We start from the raw sequence: 20,105 nt of genomic DNA, 5'->3' as shown, positions 1-20,105 counted from the left end.
GCTCCCTTCCAGCTCAGGACATTCTGTGTCCTGTTTGCACATGACCGTGTGTGCATGTGTGCACTGCTGAGCCCGTGATGTCAGCACACGCATGTGTGTGCCCACACGTGGTTGTGTGTGTGCACCACTGCCTCTCCGTGGAGCTGTGCGTGTTTCTGTGGGGGTAAAACCAGCACTCCTGACTGCTGCAATGGGGGCAGTGGGGCTGAGCCGGGTCTGAGCAGCGAGGGGTTGCCGCTGTGCAGCGCTGGGCCAAGCAGAGCACAGCTTAGCCAGAGCCCAGCATGGGCCAGGCTGCACAAAAACCAGCAGAACCCATCAGCGTGTAGGGAGAAATGGGGATGCTGCCCCATCGGTGGCAGCCAGGGCTTCAGTAGGACACAGGCTGGAAATGACCGGGCAGGCAGCTGACTCCAAATTCTTTTTTCCCCTCTGAAGTCACAGCGGAGACCACTGGGAGCTGGGATCCATGCTAATAAACCCTGGTGGCTTCATCCTGTGCTCGCTCTGTTCACTGATGCCAACACGAGATGCGACCCTACAGCAGCCAGGAGCCCCGCACCGCCACAAACACGGGGACTGGAGGAGGGGCAAAGGGCCCCGCCAGGGCTGCCCACACACAGGGGAGTCCCTGCACAGTGCGCCCTGGGCCCGAGGCTCTGGAACCAGGAACGGAGCCGCATCCCGTGCTGCCACGCAGCTCCCATAGCAGCAGGACTGGGTCAGTGCCTGCTGGAACCGTGCTGGAAGGACGGATGGCCGGCGACGAGTGCTGGGAGCAGCCAGGCCCTGCCACAACCACGTCCTTCAGCTGCAACTCCTATTTTATTCTACGGCATCATCCATGAGCGCAGTGCAGCCCCCAGAGCTGGGCAGGCACCTCTCAGTGCTTCTCATCAGACAGAGACCCTCCTCGTCCCACCAGGGATGGGCAGAGCCCCTGGCAGAGCTCTGTGCCACAGCTGCCAACAGAGCATGGGAAGAACAGATGTAGATCATTGGTTTTCTTATCATAGAATAATAGAATCATAGAATGGTGTGGGTTGCAAAGGAGCACGATGCTCACCCAGCTCCAACCCCGGCTGTGTGCAGGTCACCAACCAGCAGCCCAGGCTGCCCAGAGCCACATCCAGCCTGGCCTTGAATGCCTGCAGGGATGGGGCATCCACAGCCTCCTTGGGCAGCCTGTGCCAGTGCCTCACCGCGCTCTGGGGGAAAAATATCCAATTAAAAGTTCCTCCACATTTATTAAAAAACCAAACAGTAGATTTAAAAAGCAGTTAAGAGTCCTACTCCAGCAAAACACCCTGTACAGCTTTCTCTCCTTTGTTGTTGTTTTTTTTTTTCTCTAACGGTGAGGATTCTCCCTAAATCAGCTGCTTCTGTTAATTTTATATATATATAATCTTTGAATTCTGCCGCGCGGCGCTTGCTTTAACTCATTAATTTATTTCCCATCAGCCGAGCCGCCTCCAGCAGAGCAGCGGCGCTACCACAAAGCTTCCGAGTGCTGTCCATGCCCTGAGCCGGGGTGGGGGGAGGGAGAGACGGCGGAGGAGGGGCGGAGGGGCCGCGGCAGCCCTCACTCTCCCACGTGCGTCCTCAGGTGGTACTTGAGGGACTGCTTGTAGCGGAAGCACTTGGTGCACTCGGTGCAGGGGTACGGCCGCTCGCCGGTGTGCGCCCGCTGGTGCTCCAGGAGGTGGTGCTTCTGGGTGAAGTTCTTGCCGCACTCGGTGCAGTGGTACGGCCGCTCTCCCGTGTGGATGCGCTGGTGCTCCAGGAGGTGGTGCTTGCGGATGAAGCCCTTCCCGCAGACGGCGCAGGCGTGCGGGCGCTCGCGGGTGTGGATGCGGTAGTGGTTGGTGAGCTTGGACTTCTCGCTGAAGGTCTTCTCGCACTGGCTGCACTGGAAGGGCCGCTCGCCGGTGTGAGTCCGCTGGTGCCGCAGCAGGTGGGAGGGCCGCGTGAAGTTCTTCCCGCACTGCGGGCACAGGAAGGCCATCTCGTTCTTGCCGGCGTGGATCCGCTGGTGCATGATGAGGCTGATCTGCAGGCGGAAGCTGCGCCGGCACTCCCCGCAGGTGAAGGGCCGCTCCCCGACGTGGGTGATCTGATGTTTGCTGAGGCTGGACTTGTGGCTGAAGCTGCTCTCGCACTCGGAGCACTTGTAGGGCTTCCCCGGGGCCGGCGGCCGCGCCGGGGCTTTGAGGCCGTGCTCGGGACGTCGCGGGACCCCGACGCCGCGGCGCGTGTGGCTGCGCTGGTGCAGCAGGAACTGCTGCTTGTTGCGGAAGCTGAGGTCGCACTCGTGGCACTCGTAGGGGCCCTCCTTGAGGTGGTTGCGTTGGTGGATCACGAAGTTGATCTTCAGCATGAAGCTCTTCCCGCACTCGGGGCAGATGTAGGGCCGCTCCCTGGTGCGGTTGCGCTGCTGCTGGGCCGTGGCCGGCTTCATCTCGCCCGCATCCCTCTCGCAGGACGGCGTTTTGTGTGCGCGGGCGGCCGCCAGGCTGCGGGGAGCCGCCTTGGAGCTGCACTGCGCCTCGCAGCCCAGCCCGGCCTCGTGGCTGGGGAACGCCGGAGCATCGCTGCGGCCCGAGAACATGGAGCACGGCTCGTCCACGTCGTCCTCCTCCTCCTCCTCCGTCTTGATCACGATGCCATCCTCTGCCAGGAGAAAGCAGAACAGCGTTACGGCCCTGCAGGTGGGACACGGCTGGGGTTCAGAGCACTGGGAGCTGCCAAAGGGACTCTGCAGCCCCCATCTGCCCTGCAACATGAGCAGCTCCTGCTGGCAGCAAGGCGGCAAGCAAAGGAGAACAGAGAAGCTGCCCCTCAGCCTCTGGCTCTGAGCGCTCGGCCCGGCACCATCCCCTCCTTCAGCTTCCCAGGGCCACCGTCCTTCCCAAAGGATGGGATGTGCAGGATGGCCGACGGCAGGGGGCCCCCACTGGTGTCACTGACACCGCTTTTGGTTTTCCCTAAAGCTTAGTTTGTTGGGTGACACATGGTGTGCCCTACATTGTCACCCTCAGTGGACCCTGAGTTCCAGGAGAGGCTCCACAGGAAGGACAGACAGGTTTCTCAATAGAAGTGGCCAGCACCAGGCTGTCTCAGAGGCACAGCACTCCCCCCCGACACATGCAGATGGAGAACAAGCATTCCCAAGGAGCCGCTCCCCCAGTGGCAGCACTTAGGTTGGGTATTAGGAGGAAGTTTTTGAGCCAGAGGGTGGTGAGGCACTGGCACAGGTTGCCCAAGGAGGCTGTGGATGCCCCATCCCTGCAGGCATTCAAGGCCAGGCTGGATGTGGCTCTGGGCAGCCTGGGCTGCTGGTTGGCGACCTGCACACAGCAGGGGTTGGAACTGGATGAGCGCTGTGCTCCTTTGCAACCCAGGCTGTTCTATGAGTCTGTGATCCTCCAGGGCTGCTGTTCTCCTCCCTGCTGCCCACCTGCTGCTGGCCCTGAGCACAGAGCTTGGGGCTGAGATACAGAGCTCAGGAGGGCCTCAGCTCTGCTGCTCTCAGCAGCTCTCTCCATCTTAACAACACCAAAAGGCAGAGGGTCCACCTTCTCCACACCCCCAGTGCCCCCCAGCATGGTGGCAGCAGCTGCCCACTGTGCCCATCCCACACCCAGCTGAGCAGGGGAGGACTTTGTCCAGACCTCCACTTCTCTCCACCCCCAACCTCACTGCGCCCACCCTCCCCACAGCGCACACACTGCAGTCTGGCTGCCCTCATTCCTGTCCTCCACACTGCCCCATGCACCCACGTGTGCAGGGACACAAACCCACACTGCAAGTTTTGCCCCTCAGTGGGGCTCACACCCCAGGAGACCCCCTGAGTGCCTTTCCATCAGACTCTGGTCCCTTTCCATCTCTTTTTGCTCACTCACTGCATGTGTATAAATGACTCTCTTAAACCCCATTCTCATTCCTTCAGCTCCATTGCCTTCCCCCACCCCAAGCCCTTGGCTTTGCTCCCTTTCCAGCCCCGTGGGTAAAGGCTGCTCACAAAGGCAGCCCCAGGGCTGCGCTGGGGACGCTGCATCCCCACCACGGTGCAGCTCAGCAGCCCCCAGGCCACACTCACTGGGTGCGTGTCTCCTCCCACACCCCTGCACCCCTCACCTGTGCAGCTCCCGTGGTGCACGATGACCCTCTGGATCTCGCTGTAGTCCCCGACGTACTCAGAAGGGTCGCCCAGGCTGGTGCCCGGCAGCTCTCGGGGAGGGGACACGGAGCCATAGGGGCTCTCGCAGGCAGCCTCCTCATCTGGGCTCTGGAAGCTGCCCTCCGATTGCCCTGACATGCCGTGCAGCTCTGGGTTCTCGGGGCTGTCCTCTGGAAGCAGCTCCTCTGTTTTGATCACGACTCTGATTCCAGCTGCAGCAAGGAGAGATGCACACCAGCAGTCATCCCCAGGGATCCCAGCAGCCCCTGGTTGCTTCCCACAGGGCCGTCCCCGCTGCTGTGCCCACCTGGGTGCACGGGGTGCCCCTGCCCCTCGCTCAGTCCCACCGTGAACGCTGCACGCAGAGCTCCTGAATCACCCCACTGGCTCTGAGCACTCTTTGTCCTCTGCCCAGCACCCTCAGCCAGCACAAACCCCAGGCTGGGGCATTTTCTCATTTAACATCAAGTTTTTCCAGACCAAGATTGCGGGCAGAAGGTGAGAGTGACACAGCCCAACACCTCCCAGGCCCACCACCTCCCGGATGTCCCCCTCCCTGCAGGTCTGTCCTGCAATGGGCAGAGCAGGTTGTGGAAGGCTGTGGATCCCTCAGATGGCTGCAGCGGGAGCTGAGCTGCCTCTCCTTTCTCCCCACACGGCCCGAGGACGTGCTCTGAATGCAACGCTCCCCACACTGACGGCTCCCCGACTCCGGGCTCTGCCTGCCCTGCTTCATGTGCTGAGCCATACCTGGATGTCAAATCCCCCAGCAGCCAAACCTTTCCTCCTCCTGATCAACCCTGCCACAGCTCCCAGCAACAAAGCCCTGAGCGCGGCCCCGTCCTGCCTGTGGTGGGGTGGATGGGCTCCAGCCCCCCACGGCCGCCTCACCTGCGGTGGCATCGCTCATCATCTCGCTCTCCTCCAAGTCCTGCTCATTCCTGACCCGTGGTTCCTCTCCCTGCTCGATCTGGGACAAAACACCGGGTTTGGAAATTGCATAGTCTGTTGAGAGACAGAGGAATGGAGGGGGGTTACTAGAGAGGGACGCAGAAATGCCCCATTTCCCAGCTCTCCTCAAACCCAAAATGTTTTATCTCTGGCCCCAGAGCGGGTGCTTCTTACAGCTCCAACACACAAAGCCCCAGACGATCACAGCTAACACTGCGTTGGCCTATTTGCTTTTCCCCCGGGCCAGCACCAGCAGCAGACCCAGAGGACGGGGGGAAGCCCCTGCAACAACTGCAGGGTGGGCAACAGCTCAGGGGGAGCCCAGGAGAGCTCTGTGGGACAGTGCCAGAACAAAGCGGGCATTTCGGAAGAGGTGACTCTACACAGCAGCAACAGAGCAGGACTGGAAACCTCCTCCCGTGTTTTTAAGTCTGCTTTTAAAATGGGACGTCTGGCTCCTTCTGGTAGGAGTGGGAGGATGCCCAGAACCTCCAGCACAGGTTGGGAAGCAGCGCCTGGATTTACCCAGCGAGATCAGCGACTCGTAGTTCCCCTTCATCACATTCTTGTACAGCTCCTTCTGCCACTCCTCCAGCTTCTCCCATTCCTTGTCGTTGAAATAGACGGACACGTCGTCAAACGTCACCGGCACCTGCAACCACAAACACCTGCTCAGACAAACGAGGTAAAACCAGGCACTGCAGCCAGACCTCATCCCCTCTGACGAGCTGACGTAAGGCCAGATTCAATTACCCCAAAACTCCGGGGAAAGCTCTGCCCCGGCCCCGAGGAATCATCCGTTATTGTCTGCAAATCGCCCAGCAGCGGACGGCAGTTTCTAAGGCTGTTTGCTGAGCTATAATTTCTGCAGATAAATTCAGGATGCGGTCGGAGCAGAGCTCTGGGAGAGGAGCACCATGCTGGCCCTGCCTCCCGATCGCCGCACACTCAGGTCGGGGTGCAAACACTCCATTTTCCAGTCCCAAAGGCAAACTTTCCCTTCGCGCAAAGAGGAGATGAATGAATATTCATGGCGGGCGCCTTTTGTTGTTCTGGAGCCCAGGCTGTGTGGGCAGGCACTGCCCTCCCGCAGGTCTCCATCGTGTGCTCCTTCCCTGGGTACCAGCATCACCAGCTGGGGATCCAGAACCAAACAGCGCCCAACACAGCTGGAAATCCAGCACCATCCAGCACCAAACAGAGCTGGGGATCCAGCAGCACACGGTGTGAGAGCTGGGGATCCAGCACCATATGGTGCCAAACAGAGCTGCAGATCCAGCACCAAACAGTGGCAATGAGAGCGCTGCCAAATCTCCACGGTTCCTTGGTTCGGACTCCAAGTGTGCTGAGGAGTGAATGGCTGCAGCGCAGCCGTGTGAGCTGGAGACGAAACCTCCTCCCTCAATTCCATCTTAGTTCTAAGGATCTCCCATCAGAGGGTACCAAGAAGTTCAGGCAGTGCCTGCGCCCCCCCCGCTCCCAATGGGGAGCAGCTCTGCTCACAGCTGTCCTCCCCATCTCTGCCCCACCTCAAGGAGGACTCAGGGCGCAGCAGCTCCCTGCCCTCCCCACAGCCCGGGCCCCGTTACCTTGGGGACTTCTCCCTTCCTGCCGGGGGGCAGCCGCAGGATCCAGAAGTTCCTGTTCTTCAGCAGGTTCTCCATGTTCTCCAGGCGCCGCTGCAGCAGCCCGTACTCCTGGATGAGGGTGCCCAGGGCCGCACATTTGCTCTCCAGCTGGTTCCCCAGCTCCGTCGCCGTCTTCTCGCAATCGATCAGCTTCTTCTCGGCCACCCCGGTGCGGCCCTCCAGGTCCAGCAGTCGGGTGGCATGGGAGTCCACCTTCCTCTCCACCGCCTGCACGGCCGTCACCACGGTCAGGGACAGCTCTGCCGTCTGTGTCTCGCGCTCGGAGGTGCGCTCGGGGCCGGCGCGCGGCTGGAAGGGTGAGGGGCAGCGCGGCCGCATCCCCAGCTCCGGAACCTGCAGGGAGGGGGTGTGGGTGTCAGCAGGATGCTAGGGACATACCTGGACGTACCCCACAGGTTGGGAACTGAGAGAGACTGAGGAACCCCTGGGCTGGAGGGCACCCAAAGGTTGGGGACCCTCAGGGTGGGTCTCAATAGGATGGGAACACCGAGGGTTGGGGAATCCCATGGGGTGAGGGCAGCCATCGGCCGGGAGCCCCAAAAGGCTGGGGATCCCCTGGGCTGGAGACCGCCAGAGGTTGGGGGCACTCAAAGGATGGAGATACCGGCAGGTTGGGGACCTCCACGGCCCGGGGCCGAACACCCTTACTGCAGAAGGGCCGTCCCCACACATTGCTCGCGTCGAGCTGCCCGCAGTCCCGCGGGACGGGCTGGGGGACGGAGGTGACGGTGGGGCGAAGAGGAGAGGAAAGGGACGGCCGAGCCCCGTCGCCATGGGGACAAAGAGGTGACACCCGGGGATGAAGGCCGGGGGGGGGTCTGCCGCTGTCAGCCGGCCGTGTCGCCATGGGGACGGGGAGGTGACACGGGGGGCAGACGGCCGAGAGACCACGGGGAGGAGGGGGGAAGGGCGGGCAGCAACGGGGAGCGGTGACAGCGGGGGGGGCCCCGACGGCCCCACCGCCCCCCCCACCACCCAAGCGGGGCCCGACCGCCGGTACCGGGCCGCGGGGGCTGGCGGGCGGCCCCGAGGGGCAGCCCCGCTCCGGGAAGGGCGCTCCGTCCCCGCCGCGGCCCTCCCGGCGCCGCCCCCGACGGCAGCGCCGACGCCGAGGCCCGGCCCGGCCCGGCCCGGCCGCCTCCCTCCGCCGCGGCCTCGACGGCGCGGCCCGCCCCGACGTGCGGCCCTGGGGCTGCGGGGCCGGGCCTCCCCCCGGGCGGGCGCTTACCTGAGCGGGAGCCCCCTCGGCCATGGCCCTTTGTTCCCTGCCCGGTGCCCCGGGGGGGCCGCGGCCGGGAGGATCCGGCGCCCGTTCGCTGCTTCACCTCCGCCCGCCGCCGCCGCCGGGCATCGGGCAGCGCCCGGGGAGGTGCGGAGCGGCGCGGCGGGGCGGGGAGGGGGCGGCGGGGCTGCGGCGGGGCGGGGGCGCGGCCCGGCCGGACCTCGGGGCGGCCGAGCTGGTGCGGGGCGGGAGGGGGGGGGGGGAGAGACCGAGCGGCTCCGGGTCCCGGCTCCGCCGCTCCGCGCTCCGCGCTCCGGCCCCGCCGCTGCCCCGCCGCGCCGGCAGGGGGCGGGCGGGCCGCCGTCCGCCGCCGCGCGGGCCGCGCCGGGGGCCGCAGCCGGGCGGGGCGGAGCGGAGCTGGGGGCGCCCTCCGCCGCAACAGCGCCCCCTGCCGGACCGACGGCATCACCGCGCCCCGTCGGGGCGGCCCCGCAGAGCGCCCCCCCGCCCCCACCCCGCGGCGTCGCGGCCCGGTGCGAAATGGCGGCCGGAGGGCGGCGTTGCCATGGAGACCGGCCCCCCCCCACCCCCCATCTCGCTCAGCCCCCGGCATTTCCCCCTTCGCTTCTGCCCCGCGCCGCCGTCGGGGCTCCGTGAGAGATGCGGAGGTGGGGATTCGGCTCTGCCAGCGGGAGCGGCGAGCGGCCCCGGCCCTGCTTTGTCCCGTCCCATCCGCCCGCTGCGATCTCTCTCTCCGTCCCATCGCATCCCACCCATCCTGTCCCGTTGTGCTCTCGTCCACCCCACCCCATCCATCTTATTCCCATCCCATCGTGTCCCGTTCAGTTTCGCCCCTATGCCCCATTAATTCCGTCCTGCCCCATTAATTTCACCCCGCCCATCCATGTCCTGTCCCTTTCTGTCCCATCCTCTTCCATCCTGTCCTGTCCCACGCTGTCACATTATCTGATCCCATCCCCTCCCATCGTGTCCCATCCTGTATCATCCACCCTACCCCATCAATCCTTTTCTGCCCTGTCCCATTCCATCCTGTCCTCTTCCCATCCCATCCACCCTGTTTTGTCCCAGCCTGTCCTCCCCGTCCCATCCCATTTCTTTCCATCCTGTCCTATCTGCCTTCTTACATCTCATCCCATCTCCTCCCATCCCATCTATACTCTGATCTCTCACACTATCTTGTCCCATCCCATCCATCCTATTATGCTCTGATCCCACCCCATCTGTCCTGTCCCACCTTGTCTCATCTCATCTCTTTCCCTCCAGTCCTATTCTATCGTGTCCCATCCTATCCATTCCACACATCCCATTCATTCCGTCCCATCTGTCTCATCCCATCCCATCCAATCCATTATTTCTGATCTCACATCCTGTCTTGTCCCATCCCATCTTATCACATCCCATCCCATCTCATCCACCCTTCCCCATCAATTCTACCTTACCCCATCCATCCCAGACCATCACATTCTATCCCATCCCCTTTCATCCCATCCCCTTCCATCCCATCCTTTTCTGCCCCATGTTTTCATGTTCTCTCACCCCATCCCACCTGTCACATCCCGTGACATCCATCCCATCCATTTCATTATATCCCATCCATTCTGTCCCACCTCATCCATCCTCTCTGACCTCCCTGTCTTGTCCCACCCCACTCATCCTGCTTTAATGCTCTCATCCTCCCCATCCCATCCATCTTATTCCCATCCCACCACGTCCCATCCTATTTCATCTACTTTGCCCCAATTCTATCCTGCCCCATTCCACCCTGCACCATCCTGTCCTGTCCCATGCTGTCACATTCTCTCACCCCATTCCATCCCACCCCAACCCATCTGTTCCATCCCATCACATCCATCCTGCTCTGTCCCAGCCCATCCCATCCTATCCCTCCTCATCTCATCCCGTCCCGTTCCCTCCTGTCCTATCCTATCCTTACATCCCACCCCACAATCTTCCATCCTTTCTGTCCCACCTGTCTCACCCTATACTATTCTATTCCATCCCATCTTGTCTCATCCTATCCAGCTCACCATATCCCATCTCAGCCATTCCATCCCACATGTCCCATCCTGTCCCATCCCATTCCATCCATACTGTGATCTCTCACACTGCCTTGTCCCATCGCATCCACCCTGCTCTCTCGTGCCTTCATCCCATCCATCTTACTCCCACCCCATCCTATCCCATCTGTCTCCTGTTATCCCATCCCATCCACAATCTGATCTCTCACCATTTTGTCCGATCCTGTCCATACTGTGATCTCTCCCACTCTCGTCCCATCCCATCCATCCTGTCTCATCATGCTCTTGTCCCCTCCCCTCCATCTTACTCCCATCCCATCTACTCTACCCCATCAATTCCCCCCTGCCCCATCCCATCCTGGCACGGCTGCGTGCTCTCAGCCCCATCCAGGCCCCCACTGTGGCACAAAGCCTTGTTCCTGCTCCTGACTTTGGAGACCCCTGGCATGGGCTGACAGTGAGGGGCTGTCATGACACCAGGCGTGAGGATGGGCGCCATCCAGTCGGATTATGGAAAAAGGGAGGGGATGAGGGGGACGGGATGAAGCAGCATCCCTTGCTGTGATGCTGAAATGGGGCACCTGGCCTTTGGGGCACGATGGCAACAGGGACCCAGACTGGGATCCCCAGCAGAGATGTCTTTGTATTTATTTATCGTCTATATGTTTGGTTTAATCTTTTTGTGCCACTAGCAAACCCTCATCAGCCACAGAGGGCTGAGGACAAGGCCACCACTGCTGTCCCACGTCCCACTGCCAACCAGGAAGGATGGGGGCAACGTTGCTCAACCCTGGGCCGGCGGGATGGGATGGCTGCCAGAGGCAGCAGGAGCTGGGCAGCCGCCCAGGAGCTGCTCCCGGGTGGGACAAGGAGGAAACGGAGCTTCCGCTGCAGCCACTGCCAACACACAGCCTGCAAGCACGGCCCTGGGACCGCCAGCCCACAGCACTGCATCACGGGGAGAGGTGACCACCGTGCCAAGGGGACACACGGCAGTGGGGCGGCCCAGTAGGGCGACACAGGGCACACAGTGAGGGCAGTGCCGGAGCTCCAGCAGTGTTGATGCACCTCTGGCTGTGGCAGCAGCGTTCAAGGTGCAGCCTTGGCTTCGCTTGTGCGGCTCAGTGGATGCAGGTAACCAGCAGGCAGGTGCAGGGCTGCGCACAGCCAGCACTGAGAGAGGGGCAAACAGGGCTGCAATCACTCACCCGACACAGGGCTTCAGAATGGAAACACTGTATTGACAGACTTTACAAAAGTTATTACAAAACACAACCACAAATCAGCAGCCAACGATACACAGCGGAAGAGACACTGCTCACAGTCACCTTGAGAACAACACCACTGAGTGCCAAAGTCAACCGATATTTACAGGGACGTCAGGAAAACTCCGGTCAGTCACCGCATACATTGAAGTGTTTTAGATCCATGGTGAAATATAGTGCCACACATTTCATTGTATAATAATAATAATAATAATAATTAATAATAATAATAATAATAATAATAACAACAATAACAACAACATCCTACTTCTACATTAACTGAAAACCGAACAGCTCTTTACAGGGGTTAGGAGAAGTTCCTTTCACTTGTCCAACTTACCTGAGTGTGAGACCAAACCCAGTAATAAAGCAACAGTAAAACCACCTTCTCCAAGGGAGTTCCTATGACAGACCAGCAGCGCTGCTCCCCCACGCCAGAGGGAAACGACAGCAACGTCCTTCCAAAGCACACAGACATCTCCTCTTCGGATCAGAGACCCGGCTGCTCTGCGCACCCACGCCTCCTCTCCCAACTCCTCCTGCTCCAATGTCCTCAGCCCTTTCTCCTTCCCGTCCTTTCCTCCTCCGCCTTCTTTTTCTCACCTTGCACTTCGCTGCTCTCTCCTCTCTGCTTTTCCGCCTTCGACAAGTTCTGCCCCACGTCCCTAACCACGGCCCTGCTTCGCCTCTGTCCCCTTGTGGCAGCCCAGCCTGGTGGCACGGGGCTGCTGCTCGAGGTGCGTCACTGCAGCCGGAGCGGGCGGCCGGCGGCCCGGGAATGGCGTCTTGCCTTCCTCCGTCGTCCAGCCTTGTGGTGAAACGAGCAGAAAAAGAATGAAAGCGAAAGCTTGTCACTCCTGAATATGCACAAAGATAGGTGGGGAAACACCTGCTAAATACAGATCCCCGGAGAATCTCTCAGGAGCATTCTCTACAGGCAATATCCAAACCTGCGTAGGGGACAAGTAATACGAGGCCGCCAAGGAAGTCCCACGTAACCCCGCGGGGCCGAAGAGGTGCCCAGGCCTTCGTATCAGAGTTTTTTTTTTTAGAGGAATTCCTAAGATGCTTCAACAAAGCGGGCTTGGTAGCAAGACCACATGGATTAGCTGCGATACAAGTTCACCTCTCGCCATGCTGCGCGTCCACCGGCTTCGACCGTTCCGTCACTGCGAGCCCTTCCGCCCCGGCCGCCCGTCGCTACTGCTTGGTTTCCGTCTTCAAACAGAAGAGGCTGGTTTGAGTGGCCGACTCCAGGTTGTGCTGCAGGGCCTCCTCCATGGGCCGGGGGTTGCGGGAGTGGATTTTCTGGTGGCAATTCAGCGACTCCTTGTAGCGGAAGTGCTTCCCGCACACGGGGCATTGGTACGGGGTCTCCCCGGTGTGCACGCGCCAGTGCTTGAGCAGGTGGTCCCTGCGGATGAAGCTCTTCCCGCACTCGGTGCACTGGTACGGCCGCTCCCCCGTGTGGATGCGCTGGTGGCGGATGGCTTTGGAGAGGTCCCGGAAGTCCTTCCCGCAGTAGGTGCAGGTCAGCGGCCCGTCGCCCTTCCCCGTATGGAGCTTCTGGTGCAGGATGAGGCTCACCTCCAGGCTGAAGCTCTCTTTGCACTGCGAGCAGGTGTAGGGCCTTTCCACCATGTTGTTCGGCCTGACGAAGCCGTACTTGAAACCGGAGCCCTTCTCTGAATTGGCGCGCTTGGACGGTCTGGAGCGTTGGCCCTTGGCGGAGGATTTGGATTTCTGCCTGAAGCTCTCCCCGGCTTCCAGGGAAGTGCAGGCCTCCTCGTCCACGTGCGCTCTCTGATGGGCTGCAAAGAGCTCCTTGTCCAGGAAGCTCTGCCCGCACTCGCAGCAGATGTACGGCCCCTCCTCTGCGGCCATTTCCTCGGGAGCTTCCTTCTTTGACAGTTCCCTCCCGCGGCGCGAGGAGCGCCTCAGCCCGTTGCCCGCTGCGCCTCTCTGCTGCGCACCCGACCCGCTCCGATTCTTGCTGCTCGGCTTTAACTCTTCCTCCGGGTTGGAGAAAACATCATCCCACTTTCCCGCTAACGAGGCAGGAAGCTCGAGGCTGTCGGGGCTTTCCTCGTCGCACTGCTGCGCATCTGACAGAGCAGAGACACTCGTGTCATTTCTCTGAGATAAGAACAGCCTCATCATTTAGACTGCAGTTCTTTTGGGGCAGAGGGGATCTCTGCTTTGCACACCTGGCAGGACAGGGCTGCAAGTCCCAACTGGGAGCTAAGCAGTACTGCAATACAAACACAGCCAAAGTATTTTGACTTCTTGGGGAAGCTCAGACAGCGTGAAGGTGAGACCTCTCTGTACAGCCAGACAGAGGGAAGGAGTGGGTTTCTCAGTTGGAGATGAACCAGACCACGTCAGCATGTGGCACAGAATAAAGACAAAAAGACAGAGGGAAGGGGAATAAAACCTCTTTCCTTTTGGGGCTTGTACAGTGTTTAGACCCGGGGCCGATTGATCTCCCCAGGTAACTCGGAGCTCCTGCCAATGGCCCCAGCGAGCAGGATGAAAAGAGACAGAGGATCTGGGGCTATAGGAAAGGGGTCTGAAAAAACCACGGGGTTTTGCAGTGCACAAAGATAAAGGCGTGCCCACGTTTGCGTGCACAGAGCAGAGCGAGCGCTCGGCATTCCCCATCATGGCACTCTCCATTTGCTCGTCGCTTTGCCAAACACCTCAACGTGCAGCTTGCAAACAGGCTGACTGGTTTGTACCAGGCTGAAATTTAAGAAAAGCATCAGCTGCAGCAGCTCAGCTGCTTGTGAGAACAAGGCCAGGAAACCAAAGCCACGTCCCAGCAGGGTGCGCTTCCCCACGCGGCTTCTGTGCTCCCATGCTTCAAAGCAGGGATGTGGAGGGACAGGCAGTGACAAGGACATGCCTTGTGATGCACCACAAAAAAGCCTCACATTTGACTGACAGATAAAAGCTGTGAAAAATATCACTTTACCCATTAGTGGAAAAGACTTGTAAGAACATTGCTGCTAAAGCCATTCAAGCTTGCCCGCACGCTCCAGGCCCTCTCCACTTCCTAGCTGGCCAAACATGCTACCTCACTGAGCGAGCCAATGCTGTGCAGGTGCCCTGCACCCCCAGCCAGCCCACAGCTGCTTTTACAGCCTGCTGCTCGTGTACAGGAGCTCCTTCTGCATGTGCCATCCATCTGCCACGGCTGTCATCCAGCTCCCGTGCTGAGCCTGAGGCAAGCCTGGCACAGACCGCAATGACAGCAGGGCCTCCTGCAGGGACAGCCCCAGCCAGAGCCAGGAGCCTGAGAGCATCTCTAGCCGCCCCTCTGCCACTCTGTGCAGCACTCAGTGAAGCTCTGCACTTCTGACTCACATGTATTGGGAGCCTCCATGCTCTCTTCTTCTTCCTCTTCTTCTTCTTCTTCAGAACCGTAGTGACTTTCAGCCAGGGTATCTTCGTATTTACTCCACGAGTTGTCATCGGGACCGGGGAAGAAAAACTCTGTGCACAGGAGGGAGAACAACCTGAGTTTATGTTCACACTTTCCAGGTGCTTTATAGAGGGTTTCAGGACAGATGACAGCAGCAGCGAGGAGCTGGCTAGGAGAGCAAAGCCACTCCTGAGCTCACGGACAGTGCTGGCAACACTCATCAGCAGAAGCAGGAGGAAGAGCTCAAGCAGACAGTAGGAGCCGCATCTGCTTTCCATCACCCCACTGCAACCCAGGAACTTCATGTCTCACCGGTGCTGGGATCCGTAGGGGTTTCTCCTCCCTCAGAGTCATCCTGGTCCTCAGCATTGGGATCCTCTCCTTGCTCAATCCGTGACAGGAGGTCAGGTTTCGAAATCGCCGTATCTGTATGTTAAAAAAAAGAAAAGGAAAGAAAAGAAGAAGAAGAAAAATAAAATCAGAACGTTTCCTTTGTCCTTTCAGGGCAGAGAACCTTAAACCTTCACCCACCGACCTTCCTTCACTGCTGGGGAGGACGGGTAATGGAAAGAGACTTGAGAAGATGCTCTCACATGCCTGCACCGCTCACCTTGTCTGGGCCCTGGGACAGTGAGCGGGCTGCAGGAGCACGCTCTGCTCGGGTGAGGAGCACCTCCCAGCCTGCAGCGCGAGGAGCAGAACAAGAAAATGCATCTGTGCTTACCTTCAGGCCTCCTCTCTTCTCCTCTGTGCTAAAGTCCGCGGATCCATTGCAATGGCAGCTTCAGCTTGGGGTCAGAACCAGAGCTGTCAGCCAGCGGCAGCAGCGGAGGTGCCCTCCCCACACGGTTCCCTCCAGCCCCGGATTGCCACAGCCAGAACCGTTCCTTCCTACTCGTCCGAGTCACAGGGCTGCTTGTGGATTTTGGTGGGGGAAATGGGAAAATTAAAATTTCCCCTAGCATGGAGAGCGGAAACTTAATTTTGAAACAATAAGCGTGAGCCTCTGGTATTAATTTCCACCACTGCTCTGCTGGATCCATAGCCTTAACGAGGACCTAGCCTTCAACCCAATGAATCAAAACAAAAGGGAACCTTCAGATTAAGCACAGATACATTTTTCTAAGCTCCAGGCTCAGACCCACGGATCTCTTCCAGTAGGGCTTTTACATTCCTGCACCTTCACAACAGGACTGTTGTTTTACAAGGGAGAATGGGGGCAGTTTTTATCCTTTGCCTTTTTCTCTTCTACACAGGGACTGTCCAAAAAATATTTATATTAAAAAAAATAAAACCAACATTGGAAAGACATGGATTGTACAGAACTGGAGGGCAGGATGGTTGTCTGCCAGGGATGTCTGCGCTCCCACAGGGGTGTCCAGCCAAGGCAGCACTTCTCAAAATACACACATGCCTGAAGCCCTCGTGAGGTGCAGCACAGACCCACAGTCGGGACTGGAAGGAGCCAGCAGGGCACATTTGTGCAGCGTGGAACAATCTGCCCCGAGCCATCAGAAGTGGAGCAGAAGGCTGAGACCTGCAGGAGCAGATGCTGCAACAGTGTGCACAAGAATTGTTCTCCAGCACCAGGCTGGGGGTGAGGCAGAGCACCAAGGCAGACAAACTGTGCTCTACTTCCCTAGCAAGCGTTCTGCTGATGGAAGGGCAGATCTACAGACAAGGCTGGGAAGAACTGCTGGCACTCATCCGAAGCAGCAGCGAGCCGAGGCGCCCAGCGCAGCACATCTGTGGACCTCTGCATCACCACGAAGCTCCCTTTTTGTCCAGAGCCTGTCAATCTCTCATTTCCCTCGATAACCCAGGTCCTCTCATGGCTCCAGCTGGATGGCCAGAGACCATCAGAAAGGCAGAGTCGCTGCACTGCTCAAGACATCCATCCACTGCACAACTAACACAGCGAGGAGTAAAGCACTGCCTGCTGGGCCGCTACTGAAAGTCAGCATGAGAGCTGGCCAGACTTCTCACCACCCACCCTCCCGGATCCACCAGGCACAGCCCGGCCCCGGAGGAGCAGTGATGCCAAAAGCACAGGGGGAGCCCCAGCCAGCCTTTACCCATCGAGATCACGGCCTCGTAGTTGCCCTTCATGATATGCCTGTAAAGCTCTTTCTGCCACTCGTTCAAGTTCTTCCACTCGTCCTCCGAGAAGCTAAATGAGGTGTCGTTAAACGCCATGGGGACCTGCAATTAGAAGCACCACATATTCAGCTGTTTTCATGGAAAAGCTCAGGTGAGAAAGGACTCTAAAGAGCATCAAATTCCACCCACCCTGCCGTGGGCTGGCTGTCCCACAGCTCGGGCTGCCCGGGGCCCAGCCATGGCCTTGGGCACCTCCAGGGGTGGGCACCACAGCTCTGGGCAGTGCCAGCACCTCATCGCCGCTGGGTAAAGAATCCCTGCCTACCATCCCACCTAAATCACCTCTCTTTTAGTTTAAAGCCGTTCCCCCCTTGTCCTGTAGCTATCTGCCCCTACAAGAAGTCTCTTTTCCTCCCATTTATAAGCTCCATTATGTACTAGAAAGGCCACAACAGGTCTCCCTGGAGCCTTTTTTCCCTCTAAGCTGAACACCCCCAGGCTCCTCAGCCCATCTTCACAGCAGAAGTGCTCCAACCTCTGAGCATCTTTGTGGCCTCCTCCAGATCCAAAGGTCTCTTGTTGAAAACAGGTAAGGATGTTTTCTCATTCTAACCCCCACACACCTGGCTCAGTTCTCAGCTCGGCTCTGTCAGCTCAGTGAAGGGATATGATGTTTTCCCCCACCACCTGCCTAAGCCTTGCCCCCCTATTCAATCTCCCCACGCTTCATACAACAGATTTTGCACATCATACACCATAATTCCTGCTCAATTTTGGACATAATTCTGCTGCAGCCTCCTCTGAACAAGAACTGGGAGTGCATGTGCAAATATGGGCAGGGATGTGGGGATGACCCACATCGTGTCCCTGTGCCTGACCCAAACAGCAACCAAGCACCAGCTGCACATGCACAGGGGTGTGCAGCCACACAGAAGGACCTGTGCTGGTGTTCCCAACCAGTAGATGAGCTGCGTGCTCATCATCCACAGTGGCTGGGGCCTGAAGCAACTGCCTTACAGGGAAAGGCTGAGATCCCTGGCGCTTTTCAGCCTGGAGAAAAGAAGGCTGAGAGGGGATCTCATCAGTGCATATAAGTGTTTAATGGGTAAGGGGAACGAGGCCAGGATTTTTTCAGCAGTGCTCAGCAACACAACAAGAGGCAATGGGCATAAATGGGAACACAGACACATATCTCTGCCTGATCGTGAGAAAGAGTTTCTATAGTTTGAGGGTGGCAGAGCTCTGGCATAGGATGCCCAGAAGGGTGGTGGAATCTCCTCTGGGGATACTCAAAACCCTCTGGACACTTCCCCATGCACCCTGCTCTGGGCACCTGCATTACAGGCGGGTTGGACTGGAGGAGCTGCAGAGGCCTCTTTCAACTCCTACAGGTTTGGGAATCTGCATTAGAGAATCGCAGAATCACAAGGTTGGAAACGACCTGCAAGATCATCCAGTCCAAGCGTCCTCCCATCACCACCGCTACCACCAGCACTAAACCAGATCTCGCAGCTCCTCATCCAGACACCTTTTGAACACTGCCAGGGATGGCAACTCCACCACCTCCCTGTGCAGCCATTCCAGTGCCTGATCACTCTTTGAGAGAAAAAGTTCTTCCTCGTGTCCAACCTAAACCTTCTCTGGTACAACTTGCGGCCGAAGCACAAGCTCTGTATCACAATACAGAATCACTGAGGTTGGAAAAGACCTCTGGGATCCCCAAGTCCAATTCCAGCTCTTCACTACACACTCACCAATCCGCATCCCTCAATGTCACAATGTCACATCCTCACAGTTCTTGAACACCCTCAAGGACGATGACACCCTCCCTCCTCTCTCCCCCCCCCACTCCCTGGACAGCTGTGCCAGAGCCCAACTGCTCTTCTGAGAAGAAATGGTTCCTAATACCCAACCTGATCCTTCCCTGGCACAAAATGACAGAATCACAGAACGGCCTGAGTTGCAAAGGAGCACGATGCTCATCCAGCTCCAACCCCTGCTGTGTGCAGGTCGCCAACCAGCAGCCCAGGCTGCCCAGAGCCACATCCAGCCTGGCCTTGAATGCCTGCAGGGATGGGGCATCCACAGCCTCCTTGGGCAACCTGTAACAGTGCCCACCACCCTCTGGCTGAAAAACCTCCTCCTCCTATCTAGCCACGAGCAGCCATGGTGCGATGCCATCACCTCTCATCCTATTGGGAGCAGAGGCTGACCCCACCTTGCCACCACCTCACAGAGGTGAGATGAGGTCTCTGACACAGCCCAGAGGTCTCTGACATGGCTCATGGCCCCGTTACCTTGGGGACCTCCCCCTTGGCCCCGGGGGGCAGGCGCAAGATCCAGAAGTTCCTGTTCTTCAGCAGGTTCTCCATGTTCTCCAGCCTCTTCTGCAGCTGCCCGTACTCCTGGATGAGGGTACCCAGGGCCGTCCATTTGCTCTCCAGCTGGTTGCCGAACTCCACAGCCGTCCTCTCGCAGCCGATCAGTTTGCTCTCGGCCATCCTCATCCTGCCCTCCAGGTTCATCAGCTGGGCCGCCTGCGCCTCCACCTTCCTGTCCACGGCCTGCACCTCTGTCACCAGCGTCACCGAGATCTCGGCGGCGGGCAGCTCGGCCTCCCCGCCCGGCCCTTCCTCGGGGGCGGCCAAGGGCTGTTCCAGGGACAGCTCCTGGGGTTCCATGGCCCACTCCAGGTCCTGGGGACGGACGGACACACGGCCGTGGGCAGACGGGTCGGGCCCGCAGGACGGCTCCGCGGGAAGCGGGGAGGGCGGAGGAGAGCGGGCGCGGAGCGGGGCGGGAAACGCTTACCTGAGCGGGGGCCCACTCGGCCATAGCCCTGCGAGAGAGGAGGAGCGGAGCGGAGGAGCGGAGCGGAGCGGAACGGGGCCGGGTGGAGCCGGGCGGGGCGGGGAGGGGCGGGGCGGCGGCGGCGGCGGTGCGGGCCCGGCGCCTCTCAGCAGCGGCGGAGCAGAGCGGCCATGGCGCGAGCGCGGTGCATGCTGGGAGAGGCGGGGTGGGGCCGCGGCGACACCTGGCGGCCGGGAGGAGTCGGTGCGTGATGGCGCCGTGCGACGGCGCGGCGGTGCGACAGAGGGAGGCTGTGACGGCGCGACAGTGCGACAGGGAGACAGCCTGAGCCGCTACGGCGCGACAGCCTGAGCGACAGCAGTGTGACGGCGTGACAGCCTGAGCCGCGACAGTGCGACAGTGCGTCAGTGTGACAGCCTGAGCCGCAACGGTGCGACAGTGTGACAGCGCGTCATTGCAATGGC

The 20,105-nt window shown here is 59.5% G+C and overlaps 1 protein-coding gene and 1 pseudogene across 1 annotated transcript; one reads left to right on the top strand and one right to left on the bottom strand.

The window, feature by feature from the left end:
• Positions 1 to 1,227: 1,227 nt before the first annotated feature.
• Positions 1,228 to 20,042, bottom strand: LOC128085214 (zinc finger protein 777-like). Its single transcript, XM_052692301.1, has 13 exons — positions 19,642 to 20,042; positions 19,128 to 19,526; positions 16,806 to 16,932; positions 15,043 to 15,156; positions 14,673 to 14,801; positions 12,508 to 13,411; positions 11,364 to 11,385; positions 7,385 to 7,489; positions 6,721 to 7,113; positions 5,657 to 5,783; positions 5,072 to 5,185; positions 4,138 to 4,392; positions 1,228 to 2,670 (listed from the first exon to the last, which is right to left on the bottom strand). The coding sequence occupies exons 1-13, from the start codon at positions 19,663 to 19,665 to the stop codon at positions 1,583 to 1,585; spliced, it is 3,801 nt and encodes a 1,266-aa protein (XP_052548261.1). The 5' UTR covers positions 19,666 to 20,042; the 3' UTR covers positions 1,228 to 1,582.
• LOC128086460 (uncharacterized) lies at positions 8,786 to 11,690 on the top strand (annotated as a pseudogene).
• Positions 20,043 to 20,105: the final 63 nt, after the last annotated feature.

Source organism: Tympanuchus pallidicinctus, unplaced genomic scaffold (genome assembly GCF_026119805.1).
Source record: "Tympanuchus pallidicinctus isolate F22 unplaced genomic scaffold, pur_lepc_1.0 scaffold3, whole genome shotgun sequence".
Classification (NCBI taxonomy): domain Eukaryota; kingdom Metazoa; phylum Chordata; class Aves; order Galliformes; family Phasianidae; genus Tympanuchus; species Tympanuchus pallidicinctus.
This window is presented reverse-complemented; position numbering and strand designations above follow the sequence as displayed.

Bases quoted from the DNA above. Each gene is read 5' to 3' on its own strand.
- LOC128085214 (XM_052692301.1), bottom strand. From the start codon at position 19,665: ATGGCCGAGTGGGCCCCCGCTCAG. The intron at 19,527-19,641 runs GTAAGCGTTTCC...GTCCGTCCCCAG, and splicing joins CCGAGTGGGCCCCCGCTCAG to GACCTGGAGTGGGCCATGGA. The intron at 7,490-11,363 runs GTGAGCAGTGTC...TCCGTCCCCCAG, and splicing joins GTGTTGTTCTCAAGGTGACT to CCCGTCCCGCGGGACTGCGG.